This window comes from Asterias amurensis, chromosome 6 (assembly GCF_032118995.1).
Source record: "Asterias amurensis chromosome 6, ASM3211899v1".
NCBI lineage: Eukaryota > Metazoa > Echinodermata > Asteroidea > Forcipulatida > Asteriidae > Asterias > Asterias amurensis.
The window spans coordinates 25,868,237-25,890,655 of NC_092653.1; the positions used below are offsets into that span (position 1 = coordinate 25,868,237).

Below are 22,419 nucleotides of genomic sequence, written 5' to 3' on the forward strand. Positions count from 1 at the left end.
TAAAATTTTACCAATATGTTGCGTTTTCGCATCTCCATAACCTCGCGCGCCATGCGCCAACATCAAACAACTTTTTTTTCTGGCAACCGGATGTTGGAACAGGTTTCATCTAATGACAAATGAAAAAAGAATCTTGGGATCTCTGCAATTTGCATGTCAAAAGATTTTTTGAAAATTGTCTAAACATTGCCATTCCACACATTTTGGCCTACATCTGGCACAACATTCATACAAAACCCATGGACCCCAGTCACAGCGTGCAACAATTATTTTGTTAAACCTTGGTATTATTATTATTCCTCTTCAAAAAGTTCTGTTGTCATCTTCAAACAATATTACGACGGAGTCTGCATAGTTTAATAAGCAAACGAACAGTTGGTCAAATAAGAAACAATTCTCCACTGTTCCCTTGAACCTGCAGCGGTTTCGTACTAAGCACTGGAAATCAACTACCGGTGGGAACGATCAAGGTTCATCCCCTGTGATACACTGAAACAGGCTAAGAAACTTGCATAGAAGAGATGTCTTACCTTCTAACACCTCCACAATAATGACAATCAATCAAGAAGAATGGTCGGAAGGATCTGGTGATTCTAAAATGACTCTTCTGACGGACTAGAACTGTGATGGCTTCACAATACATCACAAGCAGAACGATAGTCTAGAGGAATAGGCAAAATACCATTTAAACTCATTTCATTTGACAAGGAGTATTGGCACACGAATTTAACAAAGGTTTTAATGTTCACTTAATACTGCCTACAGAGACTTTATAGGTCACAGTTATAAAAATGTGAAAACCCCCAACAAGCCGCTAGTATAATTAAACTCAGTATTATTTTGGCTCAAAAAACCCTGACTGAATAAATGTGTTGATTACCTTGAATAAAGTTCTCTTATGAGTGATGAATTTCTTGATTCCTAACCATCTGACCTTTAGTCCAAGACCAATAGCAGTGATGGTCAGTAAGAACAGCTCTAACAAACCATGGATCTGAAAACATCATAGAACAAATCCTTGTGTCAGTTCAACCATGGAGGAAGGAAGAGAAGGAGTTCGAACGACCCGCAAAACTGCAGATTAACAAAAGAATACTCTGACAATGCCCCTGTCTGACCAGTGGAAAAAGATAGGAGACCTCCAGCTGGACGGCCGATTAAGGAGTAGGATTAAATCTCTTTGTACAGAACGTGTGGTACCGCCAGTCTGCGCTCTTGCCTGCGTGTAAAGTTGAATACATTTTTTGTGACTTTCCGGTCACTAGCGGTGGTTCAAAATTTGGGTATTAGCACACGAGGGTGGTTGGTATTCAATTGTGTTTTTCGATTTGGTGAGCACAAGTGTACACAATTTTTATCAGGTCTCAAAAAAGTTGTTTTTCTGTATTATATCCATACGACATACAACACCATAGTTGAGTGAAGAACCAAGTGCGCACGCGCAAACTCACATACGCCAGGTCGCTCATTGTCTGTGTAAGGTATGTGGGTGATTACGAGGTGTCGTTAAACGGTTGCGGTACCACGGGTTCGACTTTTGAAGTCCCATCGTTCCAGCTCCTTCTCTTCCTTCCTCCATGGTTCAACAATGTAATATTCTCCTAAAAGATTCAATAATGACAACAATTCCTAAATATTGTTATTATGTGAATTTGAAAGACTGAAATGATGTCACTTGATTAATAACCTGGGGGAGTATACTGAGATCTGACATTGTTGCTCTGGCATGACAAAAAAAAAAAAAAAAAAATTAATAAAAAATTAAAAATTAAAACAAGATTTGAAGCTTTGCATTGTAGTGATTACAGGAATTGAAATGTGGGTTTGACTTTTTTCCTCACATAAGCCAAACTTGTAATTTCTTTTTATAGTGTAGTTTGAGAGTGTAGTTTTAGGTCCTGTTGATTGTCTTTAATTTAACAGACTGTTGCCCCAATCCTCTCATTGTGGGTATAAGAACCAATTAGTTTGGCTGAAAACTGTTTGTTTAAGAATGTCATTATACATTTTAAACTTGATAATTCTTACTATTTCTGGGAGTTGGAACACAGGCACAGCAGGATTCTCACACAAAGCAAGTCCCAGTAGAAGGAAAGCAGCTGTAAAGTCCATCAAATAGAACCACACATTATGAACCAAGATGTAGGCTGGTAATGCATCTTGATTCTTGGGATGGGTCGTAAAATGCTCATTATTCTCTCCTTCCTAGAAAATCAAAGATCAGTGGAAAAAAGAGTCAATAATTTTAAAGGAAAAAGTTTTCTCTATCACTGTCATACATTAAAAACAAAGAACAATCACCACTACACAAGTTGTACCAATTAACCCTTACAATGAGCCACATATAGTGGTGCACTCGGGGAAGCAGAAATGCGTATCACATCATCATACAAAATCAGCCCCATGGTACAAAAAGACGTGATGTTTCATCATATTATTAAAGTTGACAAAAAGTGTGACCAATGCATACTTCAAAGGAAGGTTCCATTGCACTTGATCTCTCTCAACCTTGACAACAATACAGGCCTAACATGTAGTTTGACCAGTCGGCTGCCTGTGTATCCAGGTTTTCTGTTAAATGGGAAAATTAACGGCTTTAGACATTTTGGGTGCTTTATTAGATGATGATAGATAGATTAAAGATGTTTATTCACAATAGTCATTACAGCATAAAAACTAGTCAGTGGTGTTGAGGGACATCCTTGGTCAACATTCTTCTGGGGCCCTGGGCTAGCCCAGGTTGGACTCCTCCGTTGCGGTGCAGTGGCACTGACTGACGTCCTACCAAGGCTAGGCCCTGGGCCAATGTTTAGGGACATTTTAAGATTATAATGCCCAGGGGTATTTTGGGCTACCACAGTACATCTTTCATGTCTGACCTTGAGATAAATGGCAGCTTCTTGATAGTTGAGTTGCCAATGTGTCGCTGCACTCTCCTCATTTGTATCATCTGTATTAACTGAGATGTCATCTTCTGGTCAAAGCAATAATCATAACAAAAGAAACAATAGTAAGTATATTATTTATGCTAGTTTGTTCAAAGCACACTGAATTGAAACAAGTTCTCTTTATGATTAACTTAGTGGATGTTAAATTTGCATCAGGATTAATTTTAAAGTTGTTGGTGTAAGGGTTAAACTAAATAATATTCTTTGCCATCATTGTAACTTTAACATATAGACAAATCATTGGGGTAGGCTACCTTCTGCTAAATGTATGATTTGAAACTCACATGGCAACTCTGTCAGTCTAGCTAGTAGTGGTTGGTAAGAGTGCTATAGAATGGCAAAGGTCATGGATTTAAATGTTTACCTATTTAGACTACCAAAGCAAGCAGAGTCTTTCTTATTAAAACTAAAAAGGGAACACGTTGCCTATAAAGGGGAAAACATGCCTAAAAAGTAAAAACTCACTGTTTCCATATCACGCCACCACCTTTTCATTCAATTCAATATGAAAATGTCATTGTAGGACTTCTTTGACTTTACCTCAGCGAGATATCCCTTTGTGTAAACATGAGTGAAAAAGTGGTGGCAGGATACGGAAAGATATCAAAAATTAATTCCTGGTTTGTCACTTGTTAGTTTTCATTCAATAAATATGAAATAACATAGTATCTAATGTACTTCGCTCTTGGTGGCATGATAGTGATACGGAAAGTTATCCAAAAACTACCTGAAAGCAGGAGGACTGCAGACAGATGACTGAGTGAGGTATGGATGACTGACTGTTTCCGTATCACGCCTTCACTTTTTAGTTTTTTCATTGATATGAAATATTATAGTCTCTAATTTACCTCAATGAGTTATCCCTTTTTCTTTGTAAAAATGAGTGAAAAAGTGGTGGCAGGATACGGAAAGATATCCAAATCCTGGTATGTCACTGACAGTGACACTTGTCAGTGTTTATGTCAAAACGAACCCGTCAAAACAACAACAACCCCACGACGACTACACACAAACACATGACACGACACATTTCCCGTCGAGGAGTAGACCCAGTAACTGGGGCGCTGTACTCCTTTTCAACAATTTTTGACTTTATCGACAGATAAAGTCAAAAATTGTTGAAAAGGAGTACAGCGCCCCAGTTACTGGGTCTAGTCGAGGAGTAACTCCTTTTCCCTGACATTTTACACCGTAGGCTTGGACTGAAAAGACTAGTTATTTTTCGCAAAACATACCATTAATTCCCTCCGATATTCCATTCTCACTTTGATTCAACAGCGGACTTCGAAGTTCAGTCATATTCGACGAGGAACCATTATTTCTGCTAAAGTTTGTCGTGTCCGCCATGTTTACATTTGGTTTTACAACTTAGGCCGTGTCCGAAACGGCGACTTCGGCTTGAGTTACGGCTAGATCACCGCGTCTGCATGTGATGAAGAATAGGCAGCAAGTGCGGTTTAGTCGTATCTCCAGCCGAACTCACCGTTTCGGACACGGCCTTAGTCGATTGTCAACTTATGATAGGGCGCCCTCAAATATGAGGGCGCCCTATCATTTCAGCGTTGATTTTTTTACAATTAGCCGACTGTGAGGGCGCCCCTACATTTACACCGTAGGCTTGGACTGAAAAGACTAGTTATTTTTCGCAAAACATACCATTAATTCCCTCTGATATTCCGTTCTCACTTTGATTCAACAGCGGACTTCGAAGTTCAGTCATATTCGACGAGGAACCATTATTTCTGCTAAAGTTGATAGTGTCCGCCATGTTTACATTAGTTTGTTTTTACAACTTAGGCCGTGTCCGAAACGGCCGTGTCCGAAACGGCCACTTTGGCTTGAGCTACGGCTAGATCACAGCGTCTGCAAGTGATGAAGAATAGGCAGACGCGAGCGATCTAGTCGTATCTCAAGCCGAAGTCACCGTTTCGGACACGGCCTTAACACGATTGTCAACTTATGATAGGGCGCCCTCAAATATGAGGGCGCCCTATCATTTCACCGTTAATTATTTTTACAACTTAGTCGACTGTGAGGGCGCCCTATCATACCACCGTTAATTTTTTTTTATAACTTAGCAGATTTTCAACGCATGAGGGCGCCCTATCATACCACCGTTAATTGATTGATTTTGTGAGCAGACGACCGAGAGCTAGCTGCAGACGACACCGTGGAGCTTTCTCTTGCACAGTTTACACTTTTTACAATTGTGTCAAATAAGGGTCAAAGTAGGGATGTATGTGAAAGTTTTACTGCTGTTCCTTCCTCTTGAAAACTAGAAACATGGCGGTGAGTTGTGCAGCACTGTGTTTACAATTACATCATCATAATTGCATTATTTTTCATTAATTTTCATGGACAACAATTTAGGTGAGTTGTGGAAGCAATGTGACATGTGTAATGTGTGTTGCTAGTTCGTTGACTTGATATGTTTGTGTAATAATTACAATTTACATGGTGTTTCGTTATTTTTCCCGCTATGTTATAAATAAATAGCTGCAGACCAACAAAGTTAGTACATTATAACAATAAATATTCTACAAACAGTAAGATAAGCCGGTTTCAAACAATTTCAATGAATGAAGTTCTACTGAAACTTCGTCCGAAACACGTCAAATATGTAGGTTCAAAGCCAATACTCGTAGGTTAGAAATAAGTTTTGGGTACGCTAGACATTATCTCAACGTATGTTGACTGATGATTAACTTACAAGTAACGTATGTGGTCATGTGTAAATGATCGTATAACTTACCTACAACTTATAAATGCGGAACAATTATGAGCCACACGCTGGTGGTACTCGTCGAGAATTTTTGTGCATGCACAAAATTTCTCGACGACCTCGCCTTACAACGCCGTATATCAGAGTGTTTCAGCAACCCATAACTTATTAAACGTATGCCAGCATAATTGTCAAAATGTTCATACACCGGCATACGCTGGCGAAAACGTCAAGGTGTGACAGGCCTGAAAGAATGGTGTTGAATGATATGTTATTGTATTTTTAATTTTTTGAATTTGAATGTGTTCTAATTTCCCTCCCAATCTTCCTCACACAGTGTCTCAGTGTATTGTGCCAACATGCACAGTTGTTCAGCACATGTCCAAGAGCCATTCTTTAGGCTGTTCATCTTTTGCATGGCACCTAATCTCACAACCATGTCGAGGAACCATTATTTCTGCTAAAGTTTATCGTGTCCGCCATGTTTACATTGTTTTTACAACTTAGGCCGTGTCCGAAACGGCCACTTTGGCTTGAGCTACGGCTAGATTACCGCGTCTGCATGTGATGAGGAATAGGCAGGCGCGAGCAATCTAGTCGTATCTCAAGCCAAAGTGGCCGTTTCAAACACGGCCTTACTCGATTGTCAACTTATGATAGGGCGCCCTTGAGGGCGCCCTATCATACCACCGTTAATTAACTTGTTACAACTTAGCCGATTGTCAACTTATGAGGGCGCCCTATCATACCGCCGTTAATTAATTTTGTGAGCAGACGACCGAGCAGACGACTGATTTACCGCGCTCGCGCAATTTTACATTTTTTACAATTGTGTCAAATTAGGGTCAATTTAGGGTCTGTTCATCTTTTGCATGGCACCTAATCTCACAACCATGTCGAGGAACAATTATTTCTGCTAAAGTTTATCGTGTCCGCCATGTTTACATTTGTTTTTACAACTTAGGCCGTGTCCGAAACGGCGACTTCGGCTTGAGCTACGGCTAGATCACCGCGTCTGCATGTGATGAAGAATAGGCAGACGCGCGTGATCTAGTCGTATCTCAAGCCAAAGTGGCCGTTTCAAACACGGCCTTACTCGATTGTCAACTTATGATAGGGCGCCCTATCATACCACCGTTAATTAATTTGTTACAACTTAGCCGATTGTCAACTAATGAGGGCGCCCTATCATACCGCCGTTAATTAATTTTGTGAGCAGACGACCGAGCAGACGACCGATTTGCCGCGCTCGCATAATTTTACACTTTTTACAATTGTGTCAAATTAGGGTCAAGGTTTTAGTGAAAGTTTTACCGGCGTTCCTTCCTTCCTCTTGAAAACGAGCTAGAAACATGGCGGTGAGTTGTGCAACACTGTGTTTACATCCTATTACATTAGGTTTCATAAATTTTATGGACAACAATTTCGGTGAGTTGTGCAATAATTTGTCACTTTTGTGTGTTGCTAGTTGATAGGTTTGTGTTACTGTTAGTGTTAGTTATAATAAATAGGCCTACAAAATACAATACAATTACAAAAAAATTACATGGTGTTTCATCATTTTCCCGCTATGTTATGAAACGTTGCAGACCAACAAAGTAAGGACATGGGCCTATACAAATAAATAAAAGTATTCTACTTCGTAAGGTAAGCCAGTTTCGGAAATTAATTTGTAAATATTCAATTTCAAACAAATTCAAAAATTGAATGAAATTTTACTGATTGTTATTGCTTTAATTATTTCAATTATTACCAAGCATAAAACCAGTAGTAAGAACATTCCCTGAGCAAAATTTTTCATTTTCCCCTGTCTGTCAGATGGCCATGGCCATGGTATCACTATCAGGGTAAGTCACAAAATTGTATAGAGATGCCCAACTTGGACTTGGTGTTCAATTAGACCTAGTAACTGCTTTTTTCGAAATTTTTTCTAGCATGACTGATAATGACAACATTTTGAATAGCAGTATGACCGATAATGACAAAAGTTCGAAAAAAGGAGTACAGGTGCCCCAGTTACTGTGGGTCTAGTGATGAGTAAGACCCAGTAACTGGGGCGCTGTATTCCTTTTTGAAAATTTTGACATTATTCGTGGTCATCAAAATTTTGAAAAAGGAATACAGCGCCCACGTTACTGGGTCTGGTGTTGAGTATAAATTTGTTGGATTTGAATGTGTTCTAAATTCCTCCCAATCTTCCTACAGTGTTACAGTGTATTATGACAACAATGCATGTAATGAGTTTGGGAATAACAGTGTGGGGAGAGCCTGTCTTCACTGAGTGGTAATGACCAAGACTCGCTACCATTGGCAGCGTGCCGTAATGATACCTCGCGTCACTTACCACTAGAAGGGATGTACTGAGAAACAACGCTGATTGGTTCATGAAATTGGGTTAATGCATTTGATGTAAAGTGCTCGCGCGCGCGGAGTTTTAAGATTTGCGTGTTGATCACGCCTGCATTTTTTATGGCACAAACACGTTTTTTTTTAAAAGAAAAACAAAAACATTCCTTAAGATGAAAGACATGCGTGCGTCCAGAGAAAGGATTGATTACAATTTACATGCGCTCATTAAAATGTGCTAGATTCTAGCACACTTTGATGAACAAATTCCAGGGGTGATGATCGAGCAAGGCACTCTGGGAAAAAATGGCACGGCAAAACCGATCACCCCTGGGAACGAGGTTCATGGCTGGTCACCAAGTGTTAATGGACCAAGCCGTAGGTGAGGTGCATTAGAACCAGCGGCCAGCCACCAACCAAAGTAATAACCACGCATTGAAGAACAATTCCGAACACTGTTTATTTCCATTAATAAATTTTAACAAGACATTTTTTAATTATCACCATAACTTATTGTTTTTCTTCTGCAGGTATTTTTTTAAGGAACATTCTTTAGGCTGTTCATCTTTTTGCACCTAATCTACAAACTATTTTTGCATGCTAACCAGTCTTGAAAAAAAACAAACAATTGAAATTTAACAGCACCAATACTTTGTTTGGTGTCGGGCTTTTTGCTAACAAGTAAGGCATTACCTTGGTTTCATGCGTACACCAGCTAACTTAAATTTATACATTGTCTGCGCGTTCATGCCTGTGCGTGGTACAGTATGTGTCTGCTTTCATCATGTTGGTTTAAGGCCGTTGTCCATTCAGTTCTGGATTGGTCTGTTTTCTCCTTGAAAAAGAAGTTCCATGTCGTATGTCACGGAGCTATGCCACGTCTTGTGCGGTCAACCAACGGGTGTAGGCCCACCCACAATTTACGTTGGAACACCTCTTGACCCAGTTGGCATCCTCCTTTCTCTCCACATGACCAAACCACCTCAGCATGTGCCTTCTCCCCACGGTGCCGATCCCCTCCACTTCGACTCTCCTCCTCAGCTCCTCCTTTGACAGCCTGTCCGCCGCACATTACAAAAACACTCTTACCCAAAATGAGGCCATAGGCCCATGTCCGCCACTACTTGCAGTGGCTGCGCCTATAGCCTCTTGTTGGGTTAGAATTGTGGCGTAACTCATGCATAAATATTAAGCTCAGGCGTATGAGGTTTAAAACTGCTTTATTTTAGACAATGACATGATACTATCATCAAGTTAAAAGGGTTGCCATTTGTTTTATTTTGTTAAACAGAAATCACCAGCAAGTGGGAAAGAAGAGATGAAGAATGGCAGTAAAACTGACTTTCTGTATGCTGACCCTAACAACTCCAAACTTGGGAGAAGGTTGGCCTATTTGCTAAGATATGGAGCAGTTAAAGAAGGACTGAAAGTAACAGAGAAGGGTAGGTAAAGTACTTTCAAGTATTAAACTAGGTACATTCTAAAATGATTTTTGGGGTTGAACAAAGAATTTACGATGTGGGATTTGAACCAATGACTGAGCTCTAGCCCTAATAATGCGGTCTCCCTATATTTGTCAATGTCTTTGTTCGGGGGTGCTGCTTCTGACTGTCATACCTGAAGAAAGAACGCTAATATAGGGCTAGATAGCTCAGTTGGTAGAGCATCGCACATTAATCCCGAGGTCCTTGTTTCGAATCCTACTCTAGTCAATTCTTTGTTCACCCCCCACAATAAAAGTATTAAACTATTCAGATTTCAAGAGTAACATTTTTTGGATCATGTAAAACATTTGTTGCCTTGCTTGAGAAAATTAGGCCTACTCTTCCTCCAGAGTTTGTTACAAAATTAGCTGTTATTGTGCAGCATTAGAGTACCAGTCTGGATCAAATTGTGGAGGCTGGGCAGAATCCTTCACATACCACGGGGCTTTTAGCTCAAACTGAACTGAAGCAGAAATCTCGTAAGTGGAACAGAATCTGAATGAGAAGAAGATAAAAACACACAGTTGAACAAACTGTTTTTATTTGAACACTCACTAAGACAACGGTTCTCATTTGTAGTACTTCTATACTTCTAATAAAAATCAACAGAACATTAAAAATGTTAATACATAGTGAGGTACATGCGATAATTATTGTCAAATATTGGAAAACATGTCAAAATCCCAGTTCCTACTTTTTTAAGGCCTCTCAAAACAAGGCCTGGAAATATATTTTCAATTCAACTTCCTGTTTTGACCGGAAGTACAGGTCGCACAAGGTAACACTTTCTGTAAGATTTGTATAATTAACCTTATAGCTTTCAAACAGTGTATTGGCAAAAAGATGGGTGGACTGATGACATGTTAGCTGTGACATTTTTTGTACAAAAAAAGAGGGGTTGTGGCTGAGCGGATAAGAGGACCAAACTCAAGCTCTGTTGTTTCTGATCAGCAGAGTTGGGTTCGAATCCCGGTTGTGACACTTGTTTCCTCGAGCAAGGCACTCAACCATTTAAGCTTCTCTCCACCCAGGGGTAAATGGGTACATGTGAGGGCAGAGTTTGTGACTGTTTAGCTTAGTGCGCTACATATTTGGCAGCACAGGCTGTATAGACCTACTCCCCAGGAGGCTGAGATGGTTTAAGGAATGATTTAACGCCTAGTTACCAGGGGTCATAATGTTGAAGCGCCATGAGCATCACTGCTTTTTACTTTTTTATTTTTATTTATTTATAATGTGTAAGCCCCTATAGGCTTACTTTTTCTTTTTTTTAACATTACCAGAATAAAAATGTGAACAGATCAAAATCAGAATAAAACGATGACAGTTTTGTATTTTAAACTTTTTTTTCTTTTCAGTGGAACAATCACTAAAAGAATTCTTATCTCGCTTCTTTTGTGAGTCAAACTTAGTAAGAAATGATACCCAATGAAGTTAAAAGAATATAAAATTTCATCAAACTCTAAACACATTGTTTTGAGAACAAACAATTAATTGAAAAACACAATACAGCAGGACTTGTTCATTTTGAATTTAATGGTCAGATTGTAAAATCTCTGGCATCGGACTGGCAATCCAGTTTAAATTTCTGTGCTGTATTTTAGTATTTATACTGTAGGCCTACTACATGCACATGTACAGTAACAGGCTACAGGGTTCCGTCCTGACTTCTGATGATGCACCTTGTGTACAGTCATCAACGTGTCATCAAGTCATGTTTGGATTTACTGCAAAGTGTGAAATAGGAAGATCAGAATTCAAATAAACAATCAGTTCTCACATGGGAGAACACACAAGATCAGTGTGATGTTCAGTGTGATCTTCGTATATATTAGTCCAGACAAACTGCTATTCTAAAAGGAATATTTTCAAACACTCAAGTTCAAATATCAATTTCACTACAACATTTATAAATATTATTTTATCTAAAAGCAGTAGGCCTAGATGTTTGTGCCAATTTAATAATTTAATCGTATTCTGAAATCACTCCTTGAACCTGTCGAGTGTTTTACTCCAAAAAAAAAATGTAGCTTTTTGTAATTATTTAACAATGAGCCCATATTATATACTCAAAATAATATTGGGTGTGTCATTTTTGAAGGGTTAAAACACTTGTTTGTATGTTGCACATTTTATTTAAAATTATTTATTTCATTCAATTTATCCCTGACAAAAAGCTGTAAATTGCAAATAAATACATATTACAAAACGATCGTGTGTTTTGAAAGCAAGATTTTCAAAAATTTACTCAGTATTCCATGAGCCTGACCTTAAAAATAACATGTAGCCTAGAATGCAACCATGCAAAACAAAACCCCTGATTGTGATGTTTTAATGTATAGCAAGTGTGTACAAAGCGACTACAGATTGGAAGCGCATCTAAGCACTCACTATGTCTTACATTAAGGTGTCAATATCATATTGCTCATAGAGCTACTACAGCGTAAATGATTGATAGACTGCTACTCTGATGCATTCCAAGCAGGAAATATAATCCAATGCCAAGATACAGTCTATATTAATGAACAAAATTCCCAAGAATCAGAAACATATCTTCATTATGAGGGCTGACCTGCTGCTGTTTGACCCAGTTCTTAATGATTCATGTTACTGTAGCTGTGTAATAAAACCGCCACTGTTGACATTGTCTGTTCAGAATTCAAAATCAAACAAATGAATTATTGCATTTTGGAAAATTAAAGGCAGTGGACACTATTGGTAATTACTCAAAATATTTTTTAGCATAAAACCTTACTTGGTGACGAGTAATGGGAAGAGGTTGAAAGTATAAAACATTGGGAGAAACTGCTCCCTCTGAAGTGACGTAGTTTTCGAGAAAGAAGTAATTTTCCACGAATTTAATTTCGAGACCCAAAGTTTAGAATTTGATGTCTCGAAATCAAGCATCTGAAAGCACACAACTTTGTGTGACAAGAGTGTTTTTTTGTTCATTATTATCTCGCAACTTCAATGACCAATTGAGCTCAATTTTTCACAGGTTTGTTATTTTATGCATATGTTAAGATACACCAAGTGAGAAGACTTGTCTTTGACAATTACCAGTGTCTTTTAATAATGAAATGTTGATTTTTGAGGTTTTCTAAGTTTAACTGGGAGTTATAGTTTTTCTCATTTTTGAGCGCTCCATGTTTCAGTTTAGCTATGTACAAGCCTTTTACAAATTTTGAATTTTTTGTCTAAATTTGAACCCTGAAAATTGTTGTACTCTTCCAAAATAGTTTTGCAGTATCCTTGTAAAAAACTGATAACACCTCACAATGAATGTACCAACTTATTCTCCATTTTATGCAGGTTTTGTAAAGCTTTCTGACATGATGATGGTTCCACTTTTCTCAGTGTACACCAAGGAAACATTGATTACAGAATTTGAAAAGTCCACCTCAGAGCGAGGCAAAAGGCGATATGAAGTGGAGACAAGGAAGGGAGAGGTCTTTGTCAGGTCTATATTCGGCCAACAGTTTGAGCGGGTAAGTTAGCATCACCACTAAATGTGTGTAAATTAATGCACATGGTGTTTAATGCTTGGCTTTGGTTTAAACAATATTTCCCATTAACCAGTAACAATCAAAAGGGTTATCCCATCAAGATCATAGTGCACTTTAAAGCAATTAACGCGGAAAAAGGTGAGTCTTTAGAACTTAACAAAATGCAGATAGAGTATTAGATTCCGTAATGGCAGTTCCAAATCATTGGCCCAGCTACACTAAAATCTTGTTGACCTAGAACTCTGCTTGCTGGGGAACATTACCCGGCTGCTACTCCTATACTTACATTTATGAATATCAGGTTTGGTTTCCTGTATGTTTAGTTTACCCTGACATTAAGACAAATGGTAGCCATGCCCCACCTACATACAGTAGGTTGAGCTAGAGTTTTGGCCATGACCCTTCACTGAGAGTACAGACAGTAAGCAAGAGCCAAGAGCTAGCAACTGAGACTTGATGTCATGCATGGCCTACTTCTTTAATCTCTAGTGACAGAGATAGATGGCTGCACAACACAACCTCAGATCAAACTATTATTAATCACTGTTCAACCATCAGTTCAACATCTGAGGTACACATTTAAAAAATGGTTTATTGTCGTATTCCGTAGAGCCAAATGTATTTAGTTGTTTGGTATTCATTCTAAAACATAATTTTTATTTCTACTCCTACATTTAGAAATTGCTTCTTTTAGTTTTACTCCTAAATTTAGAAATTTCTTCTAAGAAATAGTGTTATTTCTTAGCCATTTTATAAAACATATTTTCGTAAGTGAATAGAGTAAACTATGTTTTCTTTCAATCAGTTCTGGTTTTACTTAAAACCATTTGTGGTCTGATTTTTATGAGGTCCTTCCAAGAACCATAGCCTGCTTATCTGCCAAAACTAACTTTAAAGTAAGAACTAGTGTACTTGTAGTTTAGAGCAGATTCAAGAAAGAAAAATTAAAATAGGTCAAAGCGTGCAGTAATCCAACCTCCTTGCCATCTTGCTGTATTGCTCCCTTGTTACTAATTAGATTAAAATCATTCCTCAGCACTCTATGGGTCACTTCAAGTTAATTCCTTACAGACTAAATATGTCTTTCTTCTGACACTGTAAACCACACATGCTTGGGTCATGCCCTAGTTGTTAACAAGCATACCAGGAAAAGCTTAAGTAATTGCTGGACCTAACACACTGTACACCAGTCTGGAGAATACCTTGGTATGTGGATATACACCATACCAAATGTGCCCCCGCCCCCTGAAAACAAGCTTGGAAGTAGTTTAATCACCCCTTAGAGATTAAAGTATCAGACAAGCCTGTTTTAATTTCTTTTCAATTTGTCATGATCTTTCATACAAGCTTGGGTATTTTGTGTTGCTTTTAAACAATATCAAACTAGTTTGTGCATGGAGGAAGCATGGAGGAAGGCATCCAAAAACAAGCTTGGATTTCTACCTCCATGCTTGGATCCAAAAACAAGCTTGGATTTCTACCTCCATGCTTGGATGGAAGTAGTTTAATCACCCCTGACAGATCAAAGTATCAGACAAGTCTGTTTTAATTTCTTTTCAATTTGTCATGATATTTAATAAATGCTTGGCTATTTTGTGCTGTTGTTAAATGTTAAACAATATCAAACCTCTAAACAAACTAGTTTGTGGTAGCATCCAAAAACAAGCTTGAACAAAAGTTAAGCACCCCTGAGAGATCAAAGTATCATACAAGCCTGTTTTAATTTCTTTCCAATTTGTCATGATGTTTCATACTACACAAGTTCTTGGGTAACATTCAAAGCTTGGTTAATTTGTGTTGCTGTTTAACAATATCAAAACCTCTGAGCAAACTAGTTTGTGGCAGCATCCACAACATGAAAACTTTTCTTTTGATAAGTTGTGGTTCTAAGACAGGCCTGGAGTTTCATCTTTGTGAGGGCAAGGGTTTTTTATTTTGCAAAGGGCAGTTCTAATAATTGGAACATCTTAATCTTTGTAGGGGCACCAATGCCAATACCAGGGGCAACTGCGGGCATGGTCTCCATGACCTTCAATTAATTTCAGGCCTGCTTAGTAGAACAGAGATGTGATCCATGGGTCTCCATTTGTCAATCAAAATACTCTGATCATCTTCAGGAGAAACAAATAATTGAGTTCAACAGTTTAGTAGTTGGTTCTGTTGATCCAAGTTCTATATTTCAAAATGTTCTTGGACATTGACTAAAGATTTACAAGTTACAGTACATTGCGCATGCGTTTGTATTGCAATTGTGCTGCATTATTTATTTTCAACGGCACTTTAATCCGGAGGTCGTTGGTTCAAATCCCACTCTAGTCAATTCTTTGTTCAACCCCAAAAATTATTTATTTTCAATTGTATTCTACTTCGAGCACAATACTAAGAGTGGTACTTGTCCATGCAGCCTCGTTGAAAGTGAGTTTTCCTCCATGCATTCATCTCTGAGACATGCTAAATCAGTTATTTTAGATAGATGACTACGATGTAGACTGAAGTATGGTCTCAGTAATATACTGCTAATGTGTCATTTCTTCCTTACGCATCGCATCTGACCTTTTCATACCACCTTTCCAAATTTGTTTATTTACATACACTGCCACCAGCAATGGCAAACTAGTAGGAAATGGGCAAGGAAATTGACATTGATAAATGAAACATACCTTGTGACAAAACTGGGGGTATCTTTTGACAGCTCATTAAATAGGTACTCCATCAATTACCCTTTCTCCCTCTGGATCAAAGGGTGCCGGCCTCATTAGGGTAGGACCTGACATGCCTGACAAGGTGAGGTTTGCTCTTAGTGTCACCGGTACCAGTCTAACCTATCAGGGGTGACCTAGTATTCAGTGTAACAGTTGATGGAAGACTTACAGATGACATGAGATGTTTTGCATTCAGATATTTTCAGCTCACTTTTTGTGATGTCTTGAGAATCTGATTTTGTATCGGTGTTGTGGGCAACGCTTGTTGATTAATACTTCATTTAGGGTTGTGGTTTAAGTCACAGTTGTTCTTGTTTTCTGCTTCGTAATACATGTAAGTCAGAATGTTGGTAAATTAGCAAAACTGCTTCTAATGTGTCGGCCAGGAATTCAACTGACTCAAATTTCGCTTTATTTCACAGAATCTTTTGTCACTGGACAATTACACAAATTAAAAAAGAAATACCTAAATAGTTAGACTTAGTTTATTAGGGCAGTAGGCCTAATACTGTTGCGTCCATGGTCCCTTCAGTGTTATGTTGATTATCTGACTAATTTACACAATGACCATGTGAAAACAAAACCTTGAAGTTATTAGCTCACCAAAGCATGTTAAGTTTTACGCAAGGTGGTGAGCAAAACTGCACACTCTGCGTTAAAATATCCACACAAAAGTTTAAGTGACAAAACAAAATTGCGGGTTTTCTAGAAATGAAAATCAAGTAGCCTGTAATCTGACACCCTCTCCCCTTCCTTTTAAAGCACTTTCCCTTTAGAAGGACCAGGGTGTGTTTCCATCAAAACAAGAGAAGCAACTTAAGTAAAGCATCTTTATCAAGGACACAAGTGTCACGACTAGGATTCGAACCCACACCCCTAACTTGATTTCAAACTGTAAATGGCTTAGCCATTATGCTCACTCAGCCTTGTTTGCTCTTGATAAAATCTGGATGATTTCTTAGGTTATAACACAGCCCGGTGTGTCATAAGGATTTTGTTTCCCCAGTGAATGTGTTGCCCCCCCCCTTCCATACAGGTCAGATTAACATGGGCTGAGAGAAGTTGATTAAAAATAGCGCACTATCGGATGAAATTTCTGCACCATTCACTGTATTAAGGGAGGACATCGTCTCTGGGGATCTAAATCTCATGCCACACTAGATCATCATCTGTGCTCCATACAATTTTCACGACCTTCAAATGAAAAGGGAAAGAGCTTTTATGGTTAACATACATTATTCATATACACCCGTATACATACAGACTTATGGGATTTATTGTAAGATAATGTGTATCGTGCATAATACTGCCAAGTCTGTATGTGCTTGTATTTTCAAGAACGCGCTTATCCTCCAATCAGATTCGCAGAATTGAGTGGTGATTAAAACCTATATTGCACGGCTAATATCACTACCTGCGTCTTGTGTGTTCTATGTCACGCGCCAAGTTTGCTTGAAGATAAATATGTTATCACACACGCGCTCGTGGAAATACGGAAAATATAGTGCGTCTGCGTCCCATAAATCCAACTCGCCCTTTGGCTTCATTGGATATGGGACGCAGAAGCGCTACAAGATACAAATAAAATAAAATGACCAAGATGGTGACAGCGTGATAAAGGTCTAATTATATTTATAATGGAGTTTATATGATTGTGTTTCTCTTCTGCAGCTTCCATACCATGAGAACACCAAGGTATTGAGACTACTAGAGATATGTTTGCAGACTGTGGCAACTAACATCACTAACTACAGCTTAGATGGATTCCCTGATGACTTCTTACTAGGGTGAGTCTTTACAATGTGGCCAGCGTTCCGTCAGCCTGTATGTGGCTCATAGAGAATGCCCCTATCACACCCAACCACAGTCATACCACATCCTTAACCACACTCGTCAAGGAGAGAATACAAACTAATATGAAACAAACTATACAGCCAATATTGAATTCTACTGTTGACCCACTTAACACAGGCCCATTCTGTTCTCCATTTTGGGAGTCAATATGTATACGAAGGAATTGACTCTCAAAATGGTGGAACTAGTCGACCCGCATTATGGGGAGGTCCTCCCACACTTGCAAGGAATCAACAGCCCTTTATGATTCCATGGCTTTATAGTTTGGGCTCTGAGTTGAGTTAGTTGTGAAAATGTGTGCGTTATGTCACAGGCTTCAAACATAGCCTGAGCCTTGGTTTCAATAAGGGCTGGATTCACACATTCTTTGATGTCATCCAATTAATCATGGTTTCATATATTATCTGCTGTATTTTTATTGCTTCTTGATATTTGAGACATTTGAAATTTTACTTACATTGAATTTGTATTTCCACAAATGATGCTTTTTAGTCTGAAATTAAGTATGTCTTTATAACCCTGAATGTTTAATTCTGTAATTTCTATTGATCATGAATTACTACATATTTCATTTCTGTGCTATATTGTGTTCATATTCTGATTGTTCAATTCGATCAGGAACTTCCCTTGCATTTCTGTGCTATAATGTGTTTGTATTCTGATTTTTTCAATGTGATCAGCAATTACTACTTCATTCATTTCTTTTCTGTGCTATATCCTTGTTTATATTCTGATTGGTCAATCTCCACTGCATTTCTGTGCTATATATTGATTGTATTCTGATTGTTCAATTCGATCAGGAACTACTATTTCATTTCTGTGCTATATATTGATTGTATTCTGATTGTTCAATTCGATCAGGAACTACTATTTCATTTCTGTGCTATATATTGATTGTATTCTGATTGTTCAATTCGATCAGGAATCTCCATTTCATTTCTGTGCTATATATTGATTGTATTCTGATTGTTCAATTCGATCAGGAACTACTATTTCATTTCTGTGCTATATATTGAATTGTATTCTGATTGCTCAATTCGATCAGGAATTTCCATTTCATTTCTGTGCTATATATTGATTGTATTCTGATTGTTCAATTCGATCAGGAACTACTATTTCATTTCTGTGCTATATATTGATTGTATTCTGATTGTTCAATTCAATCAGGAATTTCCATTTCATTTCTGTGCTATATATTGATTGTATTCTGATTGTTCAATTCGATCAAGAACTACTATTTCATTTCTGTGCTATATATTGATTGTATTCTGATTGTTCCATTCGATCAGGAATTTCCACTTCATTTCTGTGCTATATATTGATTGTATTCTGATTGTTCAATTCGATCAGGAATTACTATTTCGTTTCTGTGCTATATTGTGTTTATTTTCTGATTGTTCAATTCGATCAGGAATTTCCATTTCATTTCTGTGCTATATTGTCTTTATATTCTGATTATTCAATTCGATCAGGAATTTCCATTTCATTTCTGTGCTATATTGTCTTTATATTGTGAATTTTCAATTTGATCAGGAATTTCCATTGCATTTATGTGCTATATTGTCTTTGAATTCTGATTGTTTAACTCGATTAGGAATTTTAATTTCTGTGCTATATTGTATTTCTATTCTGATTTTTCAATGTGACTGACCAGGTATTACTACTTAAATAATTTCTTCTCTGTGCTTTTATCCTTGTTTGTATTCTGATTGTTCAGTTCGATCAGGAATTACTATTTCATTTCTTTGCTACACTGTGTTTATATTCCGATTGCTCAATTTGCTCATTCGGGAATTACTATTTCATTTCTGTGCTATAATTTGTTTGTGTTCTGATTGTTCAATTGGATCAGGAATTACTATGTATACAATCAAAATATTTCTTTTCTGTGCTATATTGTGTTTGAATTCTAATTGCTCAATTGGATCAGGATTTGCTATTGCATTTCTGTGCCATATTAAATGTGTTTGTATAGTATTCTGATTGTTCAATTTGATCAGAAATTATGACATAATTTCTTTTCTCTGCTTTATCCCTGCTTGTATTCTGATTGTTCTATTCGATCAGGAATTACTACACATATCGTTTTTGTGCTATAATGTTTTTGTATTTAGTTTGTTTAACTTAATCAAGACTTAGGCCTATATATTTATAGAGGGCTATTGACCTTAAATTACTCTATGCATCTAGTTGCTTCATTTGTACCAATTATCATTGGTATTATCTTGATTTTCATAATTATACTCTTAGCAATATTAATTTGTCAGTATTATTCACTTTGCCAAAGACTTTACTTTCTTTGTTTGGGAGATTTTATACTATTGCATCTCTTGTGTACGTACATGTTTCTTATACAAAATGCTAGAAAGTATAAAACACTGTAAGGCCATCTGGTATTGTAGTAATCTTTTAATGAGTGGCCACCTCACACAGTTTAATTCTGATACATTTTCTTCTGCTGTTCTCTCCACAGAGACATCTTGCATCGATTAAAGAGAAATAAGAAACTAAACAATACAACATTGGAGTGTATCCTGAGTTCTGAGATGCAGAAACTTGACTTGAGTGATACTTATCTAACTACAGGCTCCTTGAAGATGATCATGAAGACTTGTCCAAACCTCAGGATTCTTAATCTTAAATACTGTGGTTATCTTCTAAATGATGAACTTCTTATGAGACTCATGAAGGTTTGACATAACTTAAATAGTGTCATTAAATCACTGTACACGTTTGGTAATTACTCAAAATATATATTAGCATAAAATCTTACTTGGTAACGAGCAACGGCGAACTGTTGATAGTATAAAACATTGTGAGAAATGGCTCCCTCTGAAGTAACGTAGTTTTTGAGAAAGAGGTAATTTCTCACTAAAATAATTAAAGACTTCTGGCCAGAAGCCTTATTTCTATCTGAAAGCACACTATTATACTTGTACAACAAGGGTGTTTTTTCTTTCATCATTTTCTTGCAATGAATTGAGTCCAAATTTTCACAGGTTTGTTATTATATGCATGTTGATATATGTTGAGATACACCAAGTGAGAATACTGGTCTTTGACAATTACCAAACGTGTTCAGACCCTTAAATATTGAAAGTTCTGAATATTTTCATTCCTATTATGTATTTGTAACCAAGATGTCTGTGTTTCTCTTTTTCTTTTAGAAACTGCCATATCTTAAAGACCTGAATGTATGTAAATGCACTCACCTAACCAGCATGTCTCTACGCAACATGACCAAGCATCTACCAAGTATACAAGTCTTAAATATTGCCCAGATTAAGAACTTCAAAGAAGAGGATATTCTGAAGTTTCTGGTGGATTGTACTGAGTTAAGATATCTGGCTATCTATCAGTGTAGTCTGCCACTAACGGAGGATTTCTGCAATAAAGTGGATGAAATCTGTCAGAGCAGACCGAAGCTTAAGGTTGTCAAAACATGACACCCCCATGATTAAAGACAATGGACACTATTGGTAATTACTCAAAATAATTGTTAGCATAAAAACATACTTGGTTATGAGTAATGTGGAGCTGTTGTGAGAAACGGCTCCCTCTGAAGTAACATAGTTTTCGAGAAATAAGTAATTTTCCACGAATTTGATTTTGAGACCCCAGATTTAGAATTTGAGGTCTCAAAATCAAGCATCTGAAAGCACACAACTTGAGCTCAAATTTTCACAGGTTTGTTATTTTATGCACATGTTGAGATACAGCTAGTGAGAAGACTGGTCTTTGACAATTACCAATAGTGTCCAGTGTCTTTAAGTGAAATAACAAGAAAATATACCCTTAGCTTTTTATATGAATAATCTGTGCCAACCAAGTTGGAGAGGTCGTGTTTAATTATGTACATTATATTTGGGAATTCTAACTGAATATTTAAGAATTTCTTTTTCAGAGTTCTTATTATAATTAAGATTTGATAAGGTGCAGAAATTAAAAGAATTTGTTTTCTTAATTCCGTACTGTTTTTTGTAGATGAATGATTTGAATGTGGTAACACTCACATTGAGAGATGTTTCTTATGGAACTCTTTTAAAAGAATCAAGAATGAAAACAAATGTAACAAACAAATTCCTGCATTTCAAACAAATGTGTTATGCTTACCTTTTATAAATTTCAAGCTCCTTGTATGTTTCTTAAAATAATCATTGTGCAATAGATTGAGATTTATGCTTGCCATTAACTGTATTGGAGACATGACTTATTTAATTTTCATTTCAAGACATTTATTTCCATATATATTAAAAGAATATAGTTTTCTGTGATTTCATATGGGGGGGGGGGGGTCGGGCAAGGGATCTGAACGGGGGGGGGCGCAATTAACTGCAAATGAGACATGACTTATTCCATTTTCATTTCAAGACGTTTATTTCAATACATATTATAATAACAGTTTTCTGTGATTTCATATGGGGGAGGGGAAGGATTCTGAGCGGGGGTGGCCCTCCTGCCCCCCCCCCCTTCTGGTGACGCCAGGCTAGTTCATGTATGCTCTACAAGTTTTGGAGAGATTTTCAAGATCCTGTACAATGCTGGGGTCTCTTGGGTCGGGATGGGTGACTGGAATCGATTGAACCATGAGTTAGAAATATTGAATGTATGACTGATCTTTGGAATCGGTAATAAAAATGCCTCATAAAATAGTATTACCAAATGTCTCCTCAAAGTATAATTCAGTTATTAAAATAAAATGTGTCTCTCAAAATGCATGCATTGATACTTCAGTAGTTATGACTATGTTTTCCAAAGTACAATTTGATGACTACTAAAATGCGTCTCCCTACCCGCAAGTTTGCTACTATAGATTTATAATCCTTGTCTTATTCTCATGTACTATTTTGCCCAATA

At 37.4% G+C, this 22,419-nt stretch overlaps 2 protein-coding genes across 6 annotated transcripts; one reads left to right on the forward strand and one right to left on the reverse strand.

Annotated features, from left to right (window-relative positions):
• Positions 1-105: 105 nt before the first annotated feature.
• Positions 106-4,295, reverse strand: LOC139938735 (two pore channel protein 1-like). The gene is made up of 6 exons (XM_071934352.1): positions 4,184-4,295; positions 2,880-2,974; positions 2,029-2,205; positions 881-994; positions 531-661; positions 106-109 (listed from the first exon to the last, which is right to left on the reverse strand). The coding sequence occupies exons 1-6, from the start codon at positions 4,293-4,295 to the stop codon at positions 106-108; spliced, it is 633 nt and encodes a 210-aa protein (XP_071790453.1).
• An 804-nt stretch (positions 4,296-5,099) lies between these two features.
• Positions 5,100-21,816, forward strand: LOC139938581 (uncharacterized). 5 transcript variants are annotated; one of them, XM_071934160.1, is made up of 6 exons: positions 5,100-5,237; positions 9,308-9,458; positions 12,813-12,988; positions 17,380-17,495; positions 20,036-20,252; positions 20,730-21,816. In XM_071934160.1, exons 1-6 carry the CDS (start codon positions 5,232-5,234, stop codon positions 21,006-21,008), a joined length of 945 nt encoding a protein of 314 aa, XP_071790261.1. In that variant the 5' UTR covers positions 5,100-5,231; the 3' UTR covers positions 21,009-21,816. The 5 variants fall into 5 exon arrangements, with proteins under 5 accessions (XP_071790261.1, XP_071790263.1, XP_071790260.1 ...); XM_071934162.1 differs by lacking the exon at positions 5,100-5,237 and adding an exon at positions 5,240-5,318; XM_071934159.1 differs by lacking the exon at positions 5,100-5,237 and adding an exon at positions 6,909-7,028.
• Positions 21,817-22,419: the final 603 nt, after the last annotated feature.

Bases quoted from the DNA above. Each gene is read 5' to 3' on its own strand.
- LOC139938735 (XM_071934352.1), bottom strand. From the start codon at position 4,295: ATGGCGGACACGACAAACTTTAGCAGAAATAATGGTTCCTCGTCGAAT. The intron at 2,206-2,879 runs GTCAGACATGAA...TTGATTTTCTAG, and splicing joins AAGCTGCCATTTATCTCAAG to GAAGGAGAGAATAATGAGCA. The intron at 662-880 runs GTAATCAACACA...CTATTCCTCTAG, and splicing joins ATAAGAGAACTTTATTCAAG to ACTATCGTTCTGCTTGTGAT.
- LOC139938581 (XM_071934160.1), top strand. The intron at 17,496-20,035 runs GTGAGTCTTTAC...TTCTCTCCACAG, and splicing joins CCTGATGACTTCTTACTAGG to AGACATCTTGCATCGATTAA. The intron at 20,253-20,729 runs GTTTGACATAAC...TTTTTCTTTTAG, and splicing joins TTCTTATGAGACTCATGAAG to AAACTGCCATATCTTAAAGA.